The sequence below is a fragment of the Lutjanus erythropterus genome, chromosome 15 (assembly GCF_056507025.1).
Source record: "Lutjanus erythropterus isolate fLutEry1 chromosome 15, fLutEry1.hap2, whole genome shotgun sequence".
Lineage (NCBI taxonomy): Eukaryota > Metazoa > Chordata > Actinopteri > Lutjaniformes > Lutjanidae > Lutjanus > Lutjanus erythropterus.
This window is the reverse complement of record NC_139331.1, coordinates 27,975,683-27,995,050: the sequence shown is the minus strand read 5'-3', so window position 1 is coordinate 27,995,050 and position 19,368 is coordinate 27,975,683. Positions and strand designations below refer to the sequence as shown.

The 19,368-nt window shown below is 39.5% G+C and overlaps 1 protein-coding gene across 1 annotated transcript in view; it reads right to left on the bottom strand.

Annotated features, from left to right (window-relative positions):
- mettl24 (methyltransferase like 24) overlaps positions 1-19,368 on the bottom strand; it is a 62,322-nt gene that overhangs the window by 24,616 nt on the left and 18,338 nt on the right. Inside the window, exon 2 of the mRNA XM_084737588.1 lies at positions 4,076-4,174. Within this exon, the coding sequence (XP_084593714.1) occupies positions 4,076-4,174 (99 nt within the window). The remainder of the gene's footprint in view (positions 1-4,075; positions 4,175-19,368) is intronic.

Here is a 19,368-nt window from a genome sequence, read left to right as displayed (position 1 = left end):
TTTTACAGCCACGTGAATGTTTAATGAAAGAGAGTGGAGTGGAGAAATGGTAACTGTGGTTCAGGAGTATTCTGTTTTCAGGGTGCGATTAGAGCTGTATCCCAGCCTCTTACGAAATCACATCTATTGTTTACTTAAAATTGACATTTAAAACTGTTCATTATGCAGATTTTCATTCTCAGACCAACACCAGAGTTCTCTTGTGAAGTGAGTTAGATTTTTCCCAGCTTCAAAAGAACCTCTTAGGCATGGTTTCTTTGCTGTGACCTTTTCAATAAACCATCCAATTATGCACCCATCCATCCATCCGTCCGCCCGCCCATCTAACCATCCATCCATCGCCTGCTGCTTAAGCAGGATAGATCAAACGTAGGAGTAGTTCCACTCCCCGACAATTTTTTCCAGATCCTCCTGGGGTATTTCAAAGTCAAGTCAATTTTATTTATTTGTATTGAGGATCTTCCTGGTGACTAATTTCTCTGCCGGCTAAATGCAAATTTTAATTTAGACTAGCTGACTAGTCTCACAGTAAGAAAACACACGCAAAGCAGTTAAAATTGGCACAATTTAATAATTTATAATCTTAAATGCTGTCCGAAAAAAATACTGCATGTATTAAGAGTCATTTGAAGCCGTTAATCATATTCTACAATCACCAATTCGTATTTTAAATGTCGATGAAATGTGTGCCGCTTTGCACCATGCAATACGAACATTGCATATTAACCTATAAAACATGACAACAACTCAGGCTTCACTTTTTCAGACCGAAAAGGATTGGGGTGGCGGCAAAGCTGATGGCGCGGACTCAGCGGGTCAACGCTGGAGCGGATTGAGTCATGAAGAACCAAGGTAGGCCAAGCACACACACAGAGTGGCAGTTAACTCCAGCTAATATTAGCTTTCCTGCTAATGGACATTATGTCCCCCATATCACATCTGAAGACCTAGACACACGAGTGAACTACCAGTGGCGTACTAAAATGTCCAGTGTGGTATGTGGCTGCAAACTCATCTGTTATATCTAAGCCACAGTCAAAGTCTATATTTGTGAAATCAGCCCCAGATATTCTTACCCTAACCCTACTCAGTGTCAGTCTTGTTCCAAAGAGGTGGAGACTGAACTGGTTAAATTTGACTCTGCACTGAGCACTACTTGAGGCTCGGCCACTGCTCCCAGTTCTGGCTCAAGGAGGGGGCGCCGGTTTCTGGATCAGGTGCTGCAGCTCCTTCTTCGGCAATTTATGTGAGGGTCTATGGGTTGCTCTTTGTCTGGCTCCTGCCTTGGGACAAATTTGCCTTGGGAGACCCTACCAGGAGGTTCTGCGCCTCTCAAAGGGATGCACGAACCCCTTCCACAGCGGTAAGGTGGTGACTCTTGGAGGATCATTTGAATAAACCTCTCCCTTTAATCTGAGCATTCAGTGACAGCTCAGGCAGGAGGGCACCAGCGGAGTCAAGTGCAGTGTCACCATATGAAGGGGAAATAAAAGTCACCTGGCGTGAATCGTATTGTACATGTGGGTGGTGCGATAATCTATTTAAATGAATTTGGAACTCGCTCCGTCGTGCCAGTCATTGTTAATATGTTCCAGCTGAAAGCATTCATCAGTGCACAATGCACAGTGTGCGATGAAATGCAAAATCACTCTTGATTATTTTGCCACTTTACATCTGCAGACTTATCAGTGGCATTGAACTGCTGACTGCTGCGCACTGTTAGACTGAACGCTGAGCTGGAAAAAATTGACCTGAAAGAATGCATTATAATGAATGAACAGTAACTACTTGTCATTGTTAGGCTCATCAGAAAAAGTACATTTCGTGCTGTTGTACTTTTAGAGGAACACTTCCTCTTGTCTGTGTGTGTGCTGGTGCGTGCATGCATGCAAGATACACTGACTGCTATTGATTGGACAGTTGTGTCGCTGGCCATCTCTCTGAGTAACAGCTCCACCAGGCACTGTGTCAGTCAGCATTACAGCTAAGGACGCTGCTGCGCGCCCTCCAACTCCCTCCACCCTCGCCTGTCACTGCGTATGACGGACAGCTTCCCACAAACTTACACACACACACACACACACAAGCTCTCAGAATCTCTTTCTCTCTGTTCTTGTCCTTGTCTCTTCCTTTCACACACACACAAACACACACAAGTGGAGCCACACACATGTGTACACACACACACACACACACACACACACACACACACACATCCAAGGGCTAATTCATTATGAGCTGAATGTCTGCTCTGTGAAAGATATTGAACGAGTGCTTAGTCATTTGGAGAGGGGCACTCTGTGTTCTCGCTATATTGTGTAAGGGGGGAAAAGATAAGTTGCTGATTTATCCCCCAACCAATTTCCTTACAATCAAAAAATGAGCACATGTAATCCAAAAACTATCCCTCTATGTTTCTTTTGACCGTGAAAATGAGACCGTCGTTCCATTACCTTCACAATGGGGGCAAGGATGCAGAATTTTAGGCTTTCTCAATCCCTTGATATTTCTCAAATTATGATGCTGAACATCTTAATCGATTTGTAGTAATTTAATACTGACATAAACCAACAAACAAACCACAACATCTCATTGATTAAGCATGAACAGAAGGGCTGTGAGTTCCATCTGTATGGTAATCAATAGAGTAATGAATTATGTGTGTGCTCTGTCGAGCAAGACAAATACTCCCTGGCTGAGCTGAATGTGAAAGAGGTGCCAGTGTAGCTCAGTCATGGGCTGATAGATACACACTCGCTCTGATATACATAACAAAGACCTGTCAAAATAATGCACTCCCTGGCCATCTATACCAACAACTACACCAATTATCTGTCTGTGGTCTTAATGCTACATTCATGGTTCTGGGGCCATATTGCAGAAACATCACAGTGGTAATTATGGTTAGGTTCCTAAGTCAATGTTCCTATCCTAATATAAGTTAGGATTTGCTTCTGCACTACCAAATTGGGAAAAATCCTACCTTGGACTCTTCCAATCTTAACTCAAAACTTAAGATACAAAGTTTCTGTAATACTGGATATGTTTAGTTAATCTTTGTTGAGACAGCAGATGCAAGTTTAAGATGTCGTGTTCTCTAGCTGGCACTAAAGCAATTAAGTAGTAGAGTACAGCCAACATCACAAATAAAAAACAGAAAAACAAAAAGAGATCACATTAACGAGGGACGATGCAAAAACTGAGCATCCAGGCACTTGTGGTCCAAGAATCAAGTTACTGTGATTAACTGAATTTACAGTTCGAAGGTTCTCTTCACATAAAGACAGCAGAGTAAATTGTGCCAAGAAAAACAACAACTTTCTGTTTCACACTTTCATGTTGCATCTTCGTTGCTGCTCCGCAAATCTTCATTGTCAGATTATGCTGTACTCATCCATTGTACAGAATGTGAACAGATGACATGGGATTATAGTTTTATCAAAAGCTCCAAAACTGTTTTAGTTCAACATCTTCGTTTAGCCCCTCCATCAAACAGCAACTGACCAATCATAGGTTAGCAACCATAACTAGGGTTAGGGTTACCTCCAGTCAACCTAGTTGAATACTTGGTATCTGGATTTGTTGTGAGGGGGATTTCAGGAGAAGGACATGATGATGACGATGCATTTCTCTGGCTCACTCTTAGCTGAACTAGCCTAGCCCTTATCCCGGCTCTCTTCTTGGGGTCCGGCTGGTCTGGCTAGGTGACCATCTCAAGCTCCGCTGCACTGATCAAGTCCCTGCGCTTCCTTTTCCCACATTAATGAGTGCATTTCTGTCCTCTATCAAATAAATGTCATATTTCACCATGTGACCAATGTTTGCTGAGAGCTAGCTTTAGCTTCAGTCTTATAGTGTTAACATTATATCATGTACACAACTGTAAAGTTTTTTGTTTTTTATTCTTAGTGGCTGCCGTTGCCATCACAATGCTGGCTATTTCTGTATAGCCAGCATTTCTATGTAGTTTGTGGTTATTACGGTATCTCTGACAAATACATGAAAAAAAAATCTAGTTTTATACAGCAGGAACTTATTTTAAACACCAGTGAGAAATCAAACAAGTATTACTCACTTGTGGTGTTGTGATGTAGCTGAGGAACCTTTTAGCTTCGTCCTCCAGAGAATGACTCTGACTGGCCCAGGGCTCCAAGTCGATATGCCACCGAGGCGTCTGTGGAGGAACACGCACACACATTCTTTATCATTAATAATGAAAAGAACATTAAAACTGACAATTAACTAACATCAAAGTAGGCCACTCAAAAGAAATTCAGTGCAAGGACAAAAACAAAGGGAGCTTTATTCTTTCAGGTATTATAACCCACTTGTGTATAGCCACTGATGGAAATAGAACTAGGTCACAATGTGCTCAGTGGAGGATTTTTTTTTCACACCTATGTGTTAGTGACAAATAAACTGCTAAAGTTCATTTCCATTGTTATTTTAGTCAAATGTGGGCTGCTATTTATTCTTGTGCATGAAAAAACCCCTGCAGCAGAAGGTCCAGCGATGTCTCAGAGAGGGAAAAATAAGACTTCAGACTTCAGCAGCTCAGTGCTGCGGCGTGATCACATTCCTCAAGCCTGGCAGAGCTCTGTGTTATAGCCGGCTTCATTTCTATGGGAATGTGTCTGTTTATGATTAGAGGAGAGGCAGAGAAAAGAAAAAAAGAGGAGGAGGACGGAGCGGCGATGATGCATTTGCCGGTTGCACAATCATTTATTGGGTCAAACACCACGGCCAAGTGTTCATTAGCAGCCCTGGTATAAATTAGCCCGGGTGATTTCACGATAGAGCACCTCCCTGCCCACGACTCTCCGGCCTTCATCGGTGCTTTATGGGTGCTGCAGTTTATTTTCATATTTTTCATGGACATGCACAGATAGTTTTTGGCTTAGCTAACAAGATCGTGTTTGGGTTTGTTCGATGCTGTAGGCACATCTGGTGAACAATCTGCGCAGGGCACTATGGTGACATCAGGTCTGTTTAGGAAAATAACCTTCTGTTGGAATGCATGTTTCCATGCCCCCTTTTTCTTCCTCTCTTTACTCACAGTCATGCCCTCCAGATCAGCTGTGTAATTGCAGGCTCAACACAACAGGCTACATTGCACAGACACTTTGATTTACAATCACACTACTGATTTAAACAAAAGTGGTTTTACGTGATTTGCCATAAAACTGGAGGTTGTGGTCTTGTGTGTAGACTACTCCCTCATATGCTTATTTGTACAACAAACCAGTGGATACTACACATTCTCTCAAGCACGCACAAGTACACACATACTGTATTATTAAATTTGCATCAATTTAGTGCACTTTATCAGCATAAAAATTGAGAAAACATCATATATGTCTCAGTATAAAGAGCCACTGGCTGATGACGTGGGCTGCTTAAAACCTGCGTACATTTGGGATGATAAAATATAAATATGGTCAAATCTTGAATGAAACTGAATATAATTTAGCAAAAAAGCAAAGATCCTGACATGCCCAGTTGAAATCCGGTATTTTACCACTTCCGATTGAAACTGGACTACATGTCAGTCTGCAGAAAAGTGGTTTTGTTCAACGTCGTGTTTTGCTGATAGTCAATTTTCCCAGACAATAGAGTCTTATTGTGAAACCAGAAATGTAGATTACCCAAAGTCTGACGTGAGACATGTAAAGTATGGGTCCCAAGCATTATGAAACTGACAGATGCTAACTTGCATATGTTGAGCAATTAGCATTATTAGCCTTAGTTAGCTGTATGGACAGAAATGAATTCAGAATCTTCAATTCAGCTCCAGTACTGTCCAAATTGGGCAATCGGATGCTCAAATATGGGCCATAAAAAAGGGTTTTCAGGCTTCTGAATCTCAGAGCTGCTTCAGCATACAGTCATGAATGTACACAAAAACAATTAAGCTAATCAGTCCAGTGGTATTCAAGATTAGCTGTGGACAAGCTTCAGGTCTAGGTCTGTTGATCACTCACTCACAAACTCATGCACACATGAAAGCGACTGTATGATAACTAATAATATCTAACTAACGCAGGCATATGAACTTAAAGAGCCTTCAAATGCATGCATATGTACTATTTGTACAAATACATATATGCTCACACTCACATACATAGATGAGTTGTCTTCTCTTCTTCAGTGCACACGTGTAAACACAATTTTGTGCGCACACAAACCCACACATATACACTATATATGGATATGCACAGGCACACACAGTGCTCTGCTAATACATTTTCGATGACAGCCCCACGTGTATCATTTGCTCCTCCAGTGGTGCTCATCCTGGACCTGCCAGCACACAGAATCAGCTGTCCCTTTAATGGCTGCAGAGCTGCATCCACGCAGCACCATTCACTGTTTGGCATTCAGCCTTTAATCGATTTGCGGCGTGTCAAAACATCTGACTGCTCGCCGTGCCTCAGCTCTCCTCCTCATCTCTCTCCATCATGTCATCCCTCTGTTTCCCTCTATTTCCATTCTTCTCTCTCTCTTCCTCTGGCTCTAACATTCTGCGTCTCATGTCTCTCCTTTTCATCGTTTCTCTCTATCTCCGTCTCCCTCTGTCTGCAGCGTCTCAGTTTAAAATAATTGCGCCCGTGATGCATGATCAGCGTAATTACCCCGCAGGACAAATACGGTGATTGATGTGCTCATGTGGGTTTCAGTCTATAGCAATTGTTTTCTGCAGTTTGATTTTCCTAATTTGCCTGTTGCATAAACAGAGAACACACACACACCATTCATTCATGCTATACTATGAAGACTATGAAGAGATAACGAAGTGATCAATTTTAAGAAAGGATGAGGGGAAAAAAGTAATTTGCATCAACTGTATTAATCTCCTTCTTACTTGTAAATCAGGCCTCTTCATCTAGCAGCACTCATTAGACAACAAGCATGATTAGTAATGACTGTATAGACAATCCTAGTTACAAAAAAGTTGGGACATTGTTTAAATCATAGATATGCAATGATTTGCAAATCCTGATACAAGGGCACGTTAAAGCCTGTGGCATCATGGGTAACTGTCACATCTGTGAAAGCCCCATTAATGCTGAAAGTTACATACAGGGTTTGGAGCAACATATGCTGCCATCCAGGTGGCGTCTTTTTCAGAGACGTCCCTGCTTTTTTTCAGCAAGACACATTCTGCACGTGCATGTGACCTGCCTGCAGTCCAGACCTGAAAACGTGTGGTGCATTACGAAGCACAAAATACGACAACAGAGACCCCGGACTGTTGAGCAACTAAAGTTGTATATCAAGCAAGAATCAAACAAATTGAATTGGGAATATTTGCGTTTGGGGGGAAGGTATCAAGTTTTTTCAAGTCAAAAAGCTTAAGTCCAAGTGAAGTGACAAGTCGTTAGTGTTAAAGTCCAAATTCAAATCTTTTTTGAGTTTGTCAAATCAAGTCTAAAGACAACTATTCTGATAATCTATTAATTGGTTTTAATATTTTTTTTTAGTGGATACAAATCAAAATTCTCTAATTCAAGCCTCTTAAATGTGAATATTTTTTGGTTTCTTTAGTCTTTTTTCACCGTAAAATGAATATTTTGGGGCTGAGTTTTGAGTAGAACAAGATATCTGGACATGTTGTCACAGACTTTGGGAAACACAGATTGACATTTTTCACCGTGTTCTGACATTTTAAAACTGACCGATTAATCTACTATGAAAATAATCATTAGTTGCAGCCATACTTGAGTATTAGCCTAAATATTTACAGTTTTTTCATCTGCAAACAAGCATCTGTCAGCTGAACTCCTCATACAGTCTGTATTCATACAGTACAGTAAATTCAGTATAATCACTCATACTGTTGTGTGTACCATCCTCTTTTGTCTCCATCTTCGGACAGGAGACTAAAAACAGCACACCTGGGTAGACTTTCAACTGAAACTGCAGTCAGCTATGTTTGAAATTATTATTTAATTTCATCGTAAAAAAACATATTCCGCTCTGTTTTTCTATATGTTTCAGTATTATTACTGCAAAAATGCAAACAATTCCACCATCACTCTGTGTTGAATGTGTTTATAATAGTTTCGATAACAGTGCGTTAGCTTTAGTGTTTTGCAGGTGTTCTGAGAAAAGAGTTCATGTGTTTTGGAAAATGTGGTCATTGAATGTGTTTTGTGTGAAAGCAGAGAAAAATGATTCTCAGTTTGGTCCACATAGATTTCTGTTTTTCTGACTGTGTGAAGCGTTTTGAGAATCTGACTTCAAGGCAAAGTAACTAAAAATCCACAGTTCTGACAGTGATGCTGGCGTCTAATCCACAGGCACATTGATAGAATGATATTTACCTCCGGACGAAATCAGGGGTGGAAGTAACTAATTACAAATACTCAAGTTACTGTAATTAAGTAGTTTTTTTGGGTACTTTAATGAGTAGATTTTCAAGTCTGGTCTTTTACTTGTACTTAAGTATAAGTAGTGATCTGATCACAAACAAGCCAATGAAAAACAAGACAAAACACTGCAGCAGGTCATGTTTGGAGTACAGATGTTAATGACTGATGATTAATCAAGTTATTGTTGTGTTAATTAATGTATTAATCAATATTTAACCAGTAGTCATGGCTGTACTTGCACCTCATTTGATATGGTTTTGTCTGGCAGAAAAAAGTAAGTTACATTTAAAAAGAGAAAAAAAATGTGTTTTGTATTTTAGAAATTATTAATGAGTAATCAATTGTTAGCATTTACAACTACCAGTTAAGGAAAATAGACAAAATTTGCAAAGCCCTATTCATAATGCGTCAATGTTTAAAAAGTAAGTAGTAGTTTTTGAGAGAACTATTTTGTACTTTTACTTAAGTATTACTTATTTTCAGTACTCTCTCCACTACTGGACAAAACACAACAACTTGCTGTTTTTTGCAAAGAAAATATGATTTAACTGCCCAATCTCAATCAAATATATGTATACGTATTTAAGTTTATGCTATCGGCATTAAATGTACTGCAGGACTACACACATTCTGTACTTATTTTATAACAAGAAGCAGACACTATCGGATCAGTGTTGTGTGTGGTGTCTTTCCTCTGAGTTTTGCTTCTGGCTAAGCCTCCACAGGGAGACTTCATTGTTCCCCCATAAAATTTTGATTCAGATCTCATAGCAGAAAACTCTCTCACAAAGGCCAGGAGGGTTCTACAGGAAGACTGCATGTCAGTCTGTTATTTACACGTAGACAAATACCAGCTACCTCTCTGCATCCCTGGGACTCTGAAAGCTCCCAGAGCACTCTGTCTCCAAGCTGCCCTTTTCATCTTCTTGCAGAGTCCTCCCTGCAAAGCTCAGATATCAGGCCACATACATCAGACTGGTGCATGTTAGTACAGGACGACTGATCAGCAGGCTGATATGTGGGACAATGGACTCACTGGCAGGTTGCAGTGTACGAGGTGGGGTTGAATAAAAGCAGAGATGGAAAAAAAAGTGGAGAAGGAGAGGACAGAGGGCGGTGCTGAATGCACACACAAGCATGCACAAACACACACAAGAAATGGAAATGTTGGCAGACTATGCAAGGGAGGAGGTGTGCATCCAAAGGATTCTAGTTTAAAGACTTCACTGGAAGGCAGCGTTGGCCCAGAGTTGTCAGACTGACTTGTAAAACTCAGGGTTTTCAATCCAAATGTTCTTTTCTCGTGAAGTTGTTTGGTGAAAAATAAGTCATCTAACAACCCGATTTTTTTTACGGTGCTAAAACTGAGATCAAAAATATACTATGCATGCCCATGAGCTCTCACTGAGTGCTGAATCATCACTGAGGGGTGATGAGATTAGCGTTAACCCCTGTGTTCACTCAAGAACCAACAAGTCATCAGCACCTCGGGGACAGCAGAGATGAGCAGTGTTAACAACAACCACACAGAGCATCACTCACAACTATCGAGCCTCAGCTGTTTAGAGCTTAATCCCATGACATTAGACATAACTTCATCCTCTACAGGAGCAATTTAGGAAGTTGCCTTGAAATGAATGGAAAGACGGACAATGGAAATTATGGATGAAGCTGGTATGATGATATTGGGAACTAGAAAAAGCTAGCTAACTAGCTAACCAATGAGTCTGAGCTTTAGGAAAAGATAAGGAAAGGAGAAAGTTCACCGAGGTTTAGCTGAGTATCAGGCTTTCTTACCTGTTATCGGAGCACAGGGGAAAAAGGTACAGGAAGAAGGGTAATGTTGATGCTGAAGTTTCAATTCAAGTTTCAAAAGTGAATGAAGTTGACGTGACAATTTAAGTGTAAAGCCTGAGTGAAGTTGAAGTATCAGTTAAAGTGAAAGTGTCAAGAAGAGTTTAAGTAAAAGTGACGGAAAGAGTTAAATATTCAGCTGAACTTCAAACACTGACAGGAGTTAAAATATCAGTTGAAGTGTAACTGATTTAAATTGAGCTAGAATGGTGAGCTGATGAGAAGATCATAGAAAACTGGGCCAGGTGTATGAACTGAATGCTGAAGTTGGTCAAGTTTTGAAGTTTTGGCTGAAGAGTAAGGGATGAAAGTAGCTGGAGTTAACAGTGTGTAAACAGGGGATAGTTTTTCTGAGACCTTTAAGGGTTTGAAATGTCATTTGAAGTGTAAGCATTGACACAAGTTGAAGTGTGATCACTGAAAACAAGTGAACTCTCGGTTAAAGAGAAAGAAATGATTAATTGAATTCATGTGGAGACAAAGTTAATAAAACTAATTTTCCCCCAGGGGTATAAAATTAATTGAAATATAGTCTATTAATCTTTTATGCTGTGACATTCTTTCCTCTGCTTCTCATTTTATTTCTTAGGGATATAAAAAGGCAGTTTTTTTGGCTCCCTTTTGATCGCTCTGTTATGGGTCCTTTCTGCATGGCCTGCATGTCTTGGTGGAGCTGGATGTGTTAGAGGATCGGTGCATCTCAGCTTGGTGCGAGAGAGGTGTGAGCAGCCAGGCCAAGCATGAATAATCCCTCGAGGAGAAGAGGATGGATGGGTGAACAAGAGATGACTGGATAAAACACGAGAGGACTGTCTGCCAGAATAATGAAGGTGGGTGAGAAGAAGGGAGAAGTGGGAGGTGGAGGGGGAGATGGACGAACACATAAATGGCAGACAGGCTTGGGGAGTAACAGATTAATAAGATTACCTAATTAGGATGCAAAAAATCAATATGAATCACTTTTAATATTTAAAAAATGATATACTGCCACATGCAATGTGCATACATTACAACACTTTCTCACAACACCACTGAAACCATATAATTATACAGTCAATTCATTATCATGGCCTGGGAATTTCAACATTTTGTCATTAAATTGGAAAAGAGGAGCAACGTCACAATACAGTAACAGTTCTGTCTTCAGCTGTGAAAACACTAACATTTTACAAGAACTGACATTCATTTTAAATAAACTTTTAGAGGACCAGCCGCTAACATTAGCTTCACAGACTAACCGCCAAGGTTAGCTCCACAGAAGAACTGCTGATGTTAGCTACACAGACCAACCGCTAATATCAGCTACACAGATCTACCTCTAGCGTTAGCTACACAGACCAACTGCTAACATAAGTGACATAGAACAACCACCAAAGTTAGCTACACAGACTAACCACTAAGATTAGCTACACAGACCATCCGCTAACATTAGACACACAGATCAACCATTCATGTTAGCTCCACAGATCAACCGCTAATGTTAGCTACACAGACTAACCACTAACGTTAGCTGCACAGACTAGTCGCTAATGTTAGCTACACAGATCAGCCACTAACATTAGCTACAGAAAACTCTGCTAAAATTAGCTACACAGACTAACCGCCAACATTAGCTACATAATAGCTGCACAGACCAACTGCTCATGTTTGCTACACAGATCAACCACTAACGTTAGCTACACATCAGTCTAGTTACAGCTAGCTAACCTGTCAATACTTCTACTACTACTTCTTACTACTACTTATTTACTTTGAGTTTGAGTGTGAAGTGTGAATAGCATAGTCAAAGTACTTCGGTGTCCATAATTTCCGCTATACATTCGTGCATAACAAAAGAAGGGATATCTGGAAAAACAATTAATAAACCCAAACATCAAACATTATATTGGGGTAAACAATTTCAACATTTTTAGTATTGTAATCCAAAAGTAATGGAAAGTAATCAAATTATATTCCTTTCATATTGTCATACTTGGACTAGGTTACTGATTACATTTTTTAACAGGTGATCAGGTCTTGTATCAGAATACCTTTTTAAAGTAACCCTCCAAACCCCTGATGGTGGAGGAAATAAACCTCATTGTGAAGCATTGTGAAGTTCTACACCTGTCTATGGATTCACACCGTGAATAAACAAAGTCGATACACAACGATCGATGACAGTGCGGTCAGAGCAGCTGAGAGGGCACGGCACAATCAGCGCTCGAGTAAACAAACCGCCACCGGTGCATCAAATGTCACAGAGGAGCCGGCCACAGGTGAGCTGCCAATTTGAAAACCATAAGGTGACGTAAGGAGTGTTGCCAAGCCTGCCCCGTCTGGTGAAATGCCAAGCTGGCTGAGAGTCAGACCTGCTGCTCTTTTTTTTTTTTTCTTTTTTTTTTTTTTTTGTGATTGCTCTCACCGGAGTCCAGATGCTGCAGAGAAATACCACCAAGCTGTGCGGTCAAGAGGTCACCACTTTCAGTTCAACTGCATGTGGATTTTTTTTTTTCTAACACTATGGATTGTCTTGAAGCTAGGAAATGTTTTTTGACAGGCTGTATTTTCCAGACAGCTTGGGTGAAAACTCAGCAGTGTCTCTGTGCCAAATGAAGGTCAAGACATGGGATGGACGAGTGGGCAGATAGTGGTTTAATGAAACAGCTGGTGGCTAATTCACATTAACCTCCCTCTGATTTCTAGTATTTGTTCTCTAGAGTGCTGTGTTGATGCAATTCAGAGAAAAATGAAAAAAGATGCTGTGTTTTGTCTTTGATGTTCACAACCTTGATGAAATGTAACATTTTTATTTCCATTTATAACAAAACAGACAATTTGAAGAAGAACTATGTAAATATTGTGCACTCAGAAATGAGTACTGCAATCCAAATAGTGAGCTGGAACTATAGACGGTATATTAAATAGGATAAAAATCCTTTTTAATCTATGATTTACAGTTGAAACGAGTTATTTCCCCCAACTCCTTCATCCCAAGACTTGAGGAAGCTCAGGCAAGCTGCAGGAACACTGCAGGAGCACAAGGCAAGCGCAACACTGTAAAGTGACATAAACAAATGATGACAATTCCTACACTGTAAGTTGACTGGATGTTGATAACTCAATCAGTTGTCTGTCAATGTAAAGCTAAGCCCATTAAAAAGCCTTCTGCTCTGAAAATACACACTCTGGAGTTTGACATATGTCTCCCTGCCATCCTGCCAGACTCCACTAACACATCGCTCAGTTATAAACATCTACTCCTTCTAACAGATTATTAATAATTTCTTAGGACTCATAAACAGACACTCAAATTGAGCAATATGTTAATGGAGTCTGGCAGCCAGTGAGACAGGCAGTCACTTAACTCAACGTCCAGAGAGTCTATTCTCAGAGCAGTGGGCTTTTGTTGTCAGGATTAACAGGCTTAGCTTTACATTGGCAGCTGATCAGCTTATAATGTAGGAATCTTTGGTTGCTTGTTGTTGTCAAATTACAGCATTGCGCTCGTTTTGGACTCCTGCAGTGTTCCTGCAGTGTTCCTGCAGCCTGCGTGAGCTTCATGAGTCTGTGGAGGAGACTCACTTCAACCATTGATCATATATAAATTAGGATTTCAACCAATTTAATCTACTTTCTATGGCTTCAACTTGGTATTTGGACTGCTGTACAAATTTTTGGGCATGCACTTGCTACATATTGTTCCTTTAATGCATGCTACGTAATGCATAGGGTACTTTCAGTGAGAGTAAAATTACAGACTTGAAAACTCTACTTACCCTCCACCTAGACTCAGAAATTCACATGGCCCCCCAAAACAGACTTAATTACAGTAACATACGTAAGTAGTTATTTCTACTCCTGCAAATGAACAAGGATGTTTTGGTCTCCCTTACTGGATGATGATACAGTCCATACAAACTACTTTTAATGAGGAAGAAAATTTTGGAAAATTAAGATCTGATGGTAAAATAAATGTAACAACCGTGTTGCTGCTAAATGTGCTCATAAACCACATAGAGGACATTATTTACAAATGAAAATTATAAGTTTCACATGGACAGATTTAGCTACTACGTCACATGTTTTTAAGCAAGGGCTGTGTCACAGACTGACCAGATGGAGGTTTCTGTGTCTGTAACCTGTCCAGTAACTCCTGAGCATCGTAAAATCCAGCTTTAAAAATGTATTGAAAGAAAGATGGATGTCCAAAATTCCCATATTCCATGTTTGTTGGCGTTTATCCTCTAAAAATAAGTTTCTCTGCCGTCACAAAACTGTTCTGCAGCTGTGCAGCTTGTCGCACACAAGGGAGGCAGCACCTGTATTAAATTATAGGGCCGGTGTGCAGCAATCTAACAGCACCATAAATAAAATTAATTAAAGACAGTTAACATAATTATTTTTGAATATTACTTAAGCAGCAACAAGAAATAATATAACAGAGGCCATAGACCTATTGAATGAATAAAAACACTTCAAAAACATATTAGTGATATTTTCAGTGATGACATTTTCAGTTGCTTTCTCTTTACTTCCCTCTGTCTCTCTGTTATTTTTATATAAAAGGTTTATTGGGTTCAAATGGTTGTTTGATTATTGTTGTCATGGTAGCCAGCTTTGGCAGGTTTACTGTGATTTTTCTTTTTCTAAAATTTAATGAATTTATACATGTGATAACAAGATACTGATTAAATTAAGGATGTGTCGTAGTTATTATTAGCTGTTAAAGTTGAAATTAGTGCAGGTTTAATCTTTTCCTGTGTTTATTCAGTCTTGAAGATCATCACAATCACCAACCAGCTGTTGCTGCTTATAGAAATGTAAACTCTATAACGTCCTGTGCAACAGACGGCATTTCAGTGTTCTTAATATTTCCTGTGAAAGACGGAAGAAGATACCTGCCGCCATTGACTGGTGGTTTGAGGTTGAGCCCCCCCCCCCCAAAGAAACTATTGACAAAAGTTTCAATTTTCTCACCACCCACGCTCCAGAGAGCCTATTACTCTATATTTTTCTTACTGTCAACAAATCAAATGAAAACACCAGAGAGAAAAATGTGTTTTTCTGCCTCTCAATACTTTCCAGCCTCCTTACTCTGTCTGTAACAGTCAGCCCAGAGTACATTCATACCTACTGAGGATGTAGATCTATATATAAAAAAGCCCACAACACATATATCATTTAATCCAGGGAATGACATTAGCACTATAGCCACCAGCCAAATAAAGGTAAATGTCATGTGTGGCAGGTAAAGATTTCAGGTCATCTGACACCATGGCAGATGGGTTTTCTTATATTAATAAATGTTCTTTTTAAAAAAAAAAGTCATTCTTAAGTATAAAAATAATGAGGGTTACATTAAGGTTACATAATATATTCCATATTTCTTCTGTTAAGTACCAGTTATTCCATGTTTACAACTCCTCTAGTTTTCTACATTCATTTCAGAAGTGGCAAGCAAAGTTCAATGGCCGGAAGACATTTTTTAAAAATTTAAATCCTTCATTATTTTACATATTAATAATTTTACATCGTGATCCTTAATTATCTTCCATTTCAAGGCTTTTTTATTTTAGCTACACAGTTTCAACTCCCAAAGCTAAAACATATCTGTATATTACTTCGGTTCTCATTTTACATCTTTCAGAGATGTACAGGCCTTTTAAATGATCAATTTAAATTATAATTCTCTTAAATTAAAAAAAACTAAAAAGAAGAAGAAGTTGAATACAAACAGGACGTCTTTTATTCCTAACCCGAAACAGTATTTCCATTGTTTTTAATTTTAAGGTGGAGGACTCTATAAATAATCTTTATTTATTTGTCTATTAGCTCTTTTCTTAAATTTAATTATAGGGTCTATATTTGTTTTATATACAAACTTGAACACAATATGACATATAGTGAAGAATATAATATATATATGTTTCTTATTCAACCATCACTGTTTCCATTTGATATATTCTATATGTGGTTTCAAACGAGGTTTACAAATAATGATTATAGGTGTATATTGAATGCATATTGTGTTCTATCATTTGCTGATAGACCAAACATTGGCAAACACTGAAAATTATTATATAAAGAGCGTAATAAATGTGTATAAATTGTAAGAATTGGTCATTACAGCGTGACTGTGTGATACATACAGTATAATCACAGAAAATCAGCCGTACTAAGCTCTATCATTGTGACTAATCTGGGCGATATGGAGACTGGCAGTCGGAGGAGACCCAGCTGTCTCCACTTCCTGCACGATCATCTCTATTCCTCCGGCAGGCCCGGCTCACCGGCCAATCCCTGCTCACCGCCAGAGAGTACGGCGAGAGACAGAGAGGGTCTAACAGAATTAAAGCGGAGGATTACACTGATCTTTTTTAATAAAGGCGGTAATCTCAGAAGAGTTTAGCCTCAGTCTCCGAGGCAGAGTGATGCTGCGAAGACGCCTGTGGAGGAGTGGAGAGATGGATGAGCAGGGGGGGTGGAAGTGAAGTGTGTGTGTGTGTGTGTGTGTGTGTGTGTGTGTGTGTGTGGAGGATAAAGGCAGAAGAATTGAAGTTTGAGGCACAGATGGTGAAGATAGAGGATGAAGAGATTGTTCTCCTCACTGTGCAGTTTTTCCTTCGAAGGATAAGTTGAACAAACCCACATCTGGTATGAATTTACCAGAGAGACTGTGTGTGTGTGTGTGTGTGTGTGTGTGTGTGTGTGTGTGTGTGTGTGTGTGTGTGTGTGTGTGTGTGTGTGTGTGTGTGAAAGGGAAAGAAAGAAAGTTTGAGAATGGTTAAAACTATCCTGAATGGCTGAAATATTCATTGTGCAGTGGCGGAGTTGAATTAACCTCTGAATATTATTCAACATCGAGAATTTGTATTCATGCTCTGCTCACTGTGGTACACAGGGTTGGGAGGATTACTTTAAAAATGTATTCCAACACAGTTACAAAATACCTGTTAAAAAATGTAGTTAGTGACATAATGCAATGTAGTGTAACTTGATTGAGTTCCATTACTTTTCGATTACCTCAGAACAAGTAATTGAATAATTAATTCTATCACAATCAGCTGAAAAATATTTCTGAAGTCTTACCTGTAACAGTTACTTTCATTATTCTCAATTAATCGATCAGTTGTTTCGTCCATAAAATGTCAGAAAATAATGAAAAAAGTCCAAGATGATGTCCTCAATTTTGTCTAAAACTCAAAGATATTCAGTTTACTGTCAGAGACGAGTAAAGAAACCAGAAAATATTCACATTTAACAAGCTGTGAATCAGAGAAATTTGACTTTTTTTAAATGATAAAATTACTCAAATGATTGATCGATTATCAAACTAGATGCAAAAATAAGTGTTAGTGTATTGTATTAGCTGTTTTGTGTTTCTCGTTAGGTTTAGTTATTTGTTGTGTGCAGTTTGATTGATCGATTGATCGATGTAAAGCAGTGGATGTTCTTTTGCGACATGGATTAGAATGAGGGGAATCACTGGGGCATCAAGTTAAGGCTCCATTCGGTTTAAACGTGCAGCGGCCACACAGCCCGCATGAGCGGCGCTGCTCTTACGTGGCTGCAGCTGTGCCTCATCTTAAGATTCAGTCTCGCCTGTTTCTTACACATGGCGCACGTGGCTCTCTGCAGTACAAAGTAAAATTGTTGACAGTCATATCAACATTATGTCAACAACATGACAGCTCTCACTAAAGTTTCAATGTTAAAATGTTAAAAATAATCAGGTCTCTCCCTCAGATCGAAGGGGAAAAAAAATCACACTGCTTTCTGGTCACAGCTCTTTCCTTCTCTTAAAAACTGGGCTTCACATGTGACGATCACACAAGACAGGCGCCTGCTGTTTCCACGAGCTACCTGGCTACCTGTCGCTCGTCCTGAGCAAAAACTTTTGCCCTTCTGCTGCTTTTTTTTTTTTTTTTTTTTTTTTTGCTGTGTCTGGCCAGGTGCTGGCTGACCTGAAGTCCCAGTTCTATCACGGTTCACCACTGCTTTCACAACAATTTCAGAGTCTATATCTGTAGAATATATCACAGACATAAAGGCAGAATTTTTCCACTGCACTTCTTTTTCTTTTTCCTTGGTTACAGCTCCTTTTTACAGACCCTACATACTATTTGAGCATCGCTGGGGGAAGCCTGAGGATTACAAATTTCATGGCTAATAACTGATTCACTGTTATTGTTTTAAATATGATAATAAAGTGCTTGACAACAAAGGACTAAATGACAGATATGAGGAGACTTTATTATCTGAATAAAATATAAGTTCTTCAGATAATGTTGGCCTAAATTGACAGGATAGTTTTCTTTAAGTGGCGAGGACAAACCCTTCAGAAAATTGACACATTTAAAAAAATAAATGCAAAGCAATCAGAGCTGCTCCGTTCAAAGGCACAAATTAACAGCCTCCAGGTCTCACGCTGTTCTGATGATTGCTGCCCTTTTCCAGCGCCGTCTTTACATTGAACAGAAAGAGTAAACACAGACAGCCATTTGTGCAGCAAGAGATGGAAAGGCATTCAATATGAAAGGGACGGTTCATCTCAGAAAATCAAACATACATATTTTTCCCCTCACCTGTAGTGATGTTTATCCACCTAGATTGTTTTGGTGTGAGTTGCAGAGTTTTGGAAGATATTGGCCGGGGAGAATATAATGGGAAAAGAGGGCACTCGGCTTGGGGGGTGAAAATATTTGAAAAACAGACCAGCAATGTTTCTTTTCAGAGCTCAAGATAATCCACAGACCTTGTCGTGAGCAGTTTCATAAAGCAACTATTTTATTTCTACTGAACTACACTCGCCAACTATATCACTGCATAGAAGGAAATCTACTCATGGACAAGAGGCTCGTGCTCGAGACAGATCAGGATGTAAACATTAATCGCATCCACCTTGGCTGAGCTGTAACTACAGTGACGAAAAGGCATTTTCTCTGGACAAATTGTATTCATTTACTTTGTATATAAAATTCTATTATTAGAAATTAAAATGATAAATCAGTTTAATTTCCTGGCTCCAGAGCAAAATGACAAGGGTGCATCTGAAATTAGTCAGGGGCGAAGGAAACACTTAATGTGTTTAAAGCAAGAAAAACAGTAATACATCTGCACAGATGTATGTATGAATGTGGGTGACTCTTACAGCTGTACA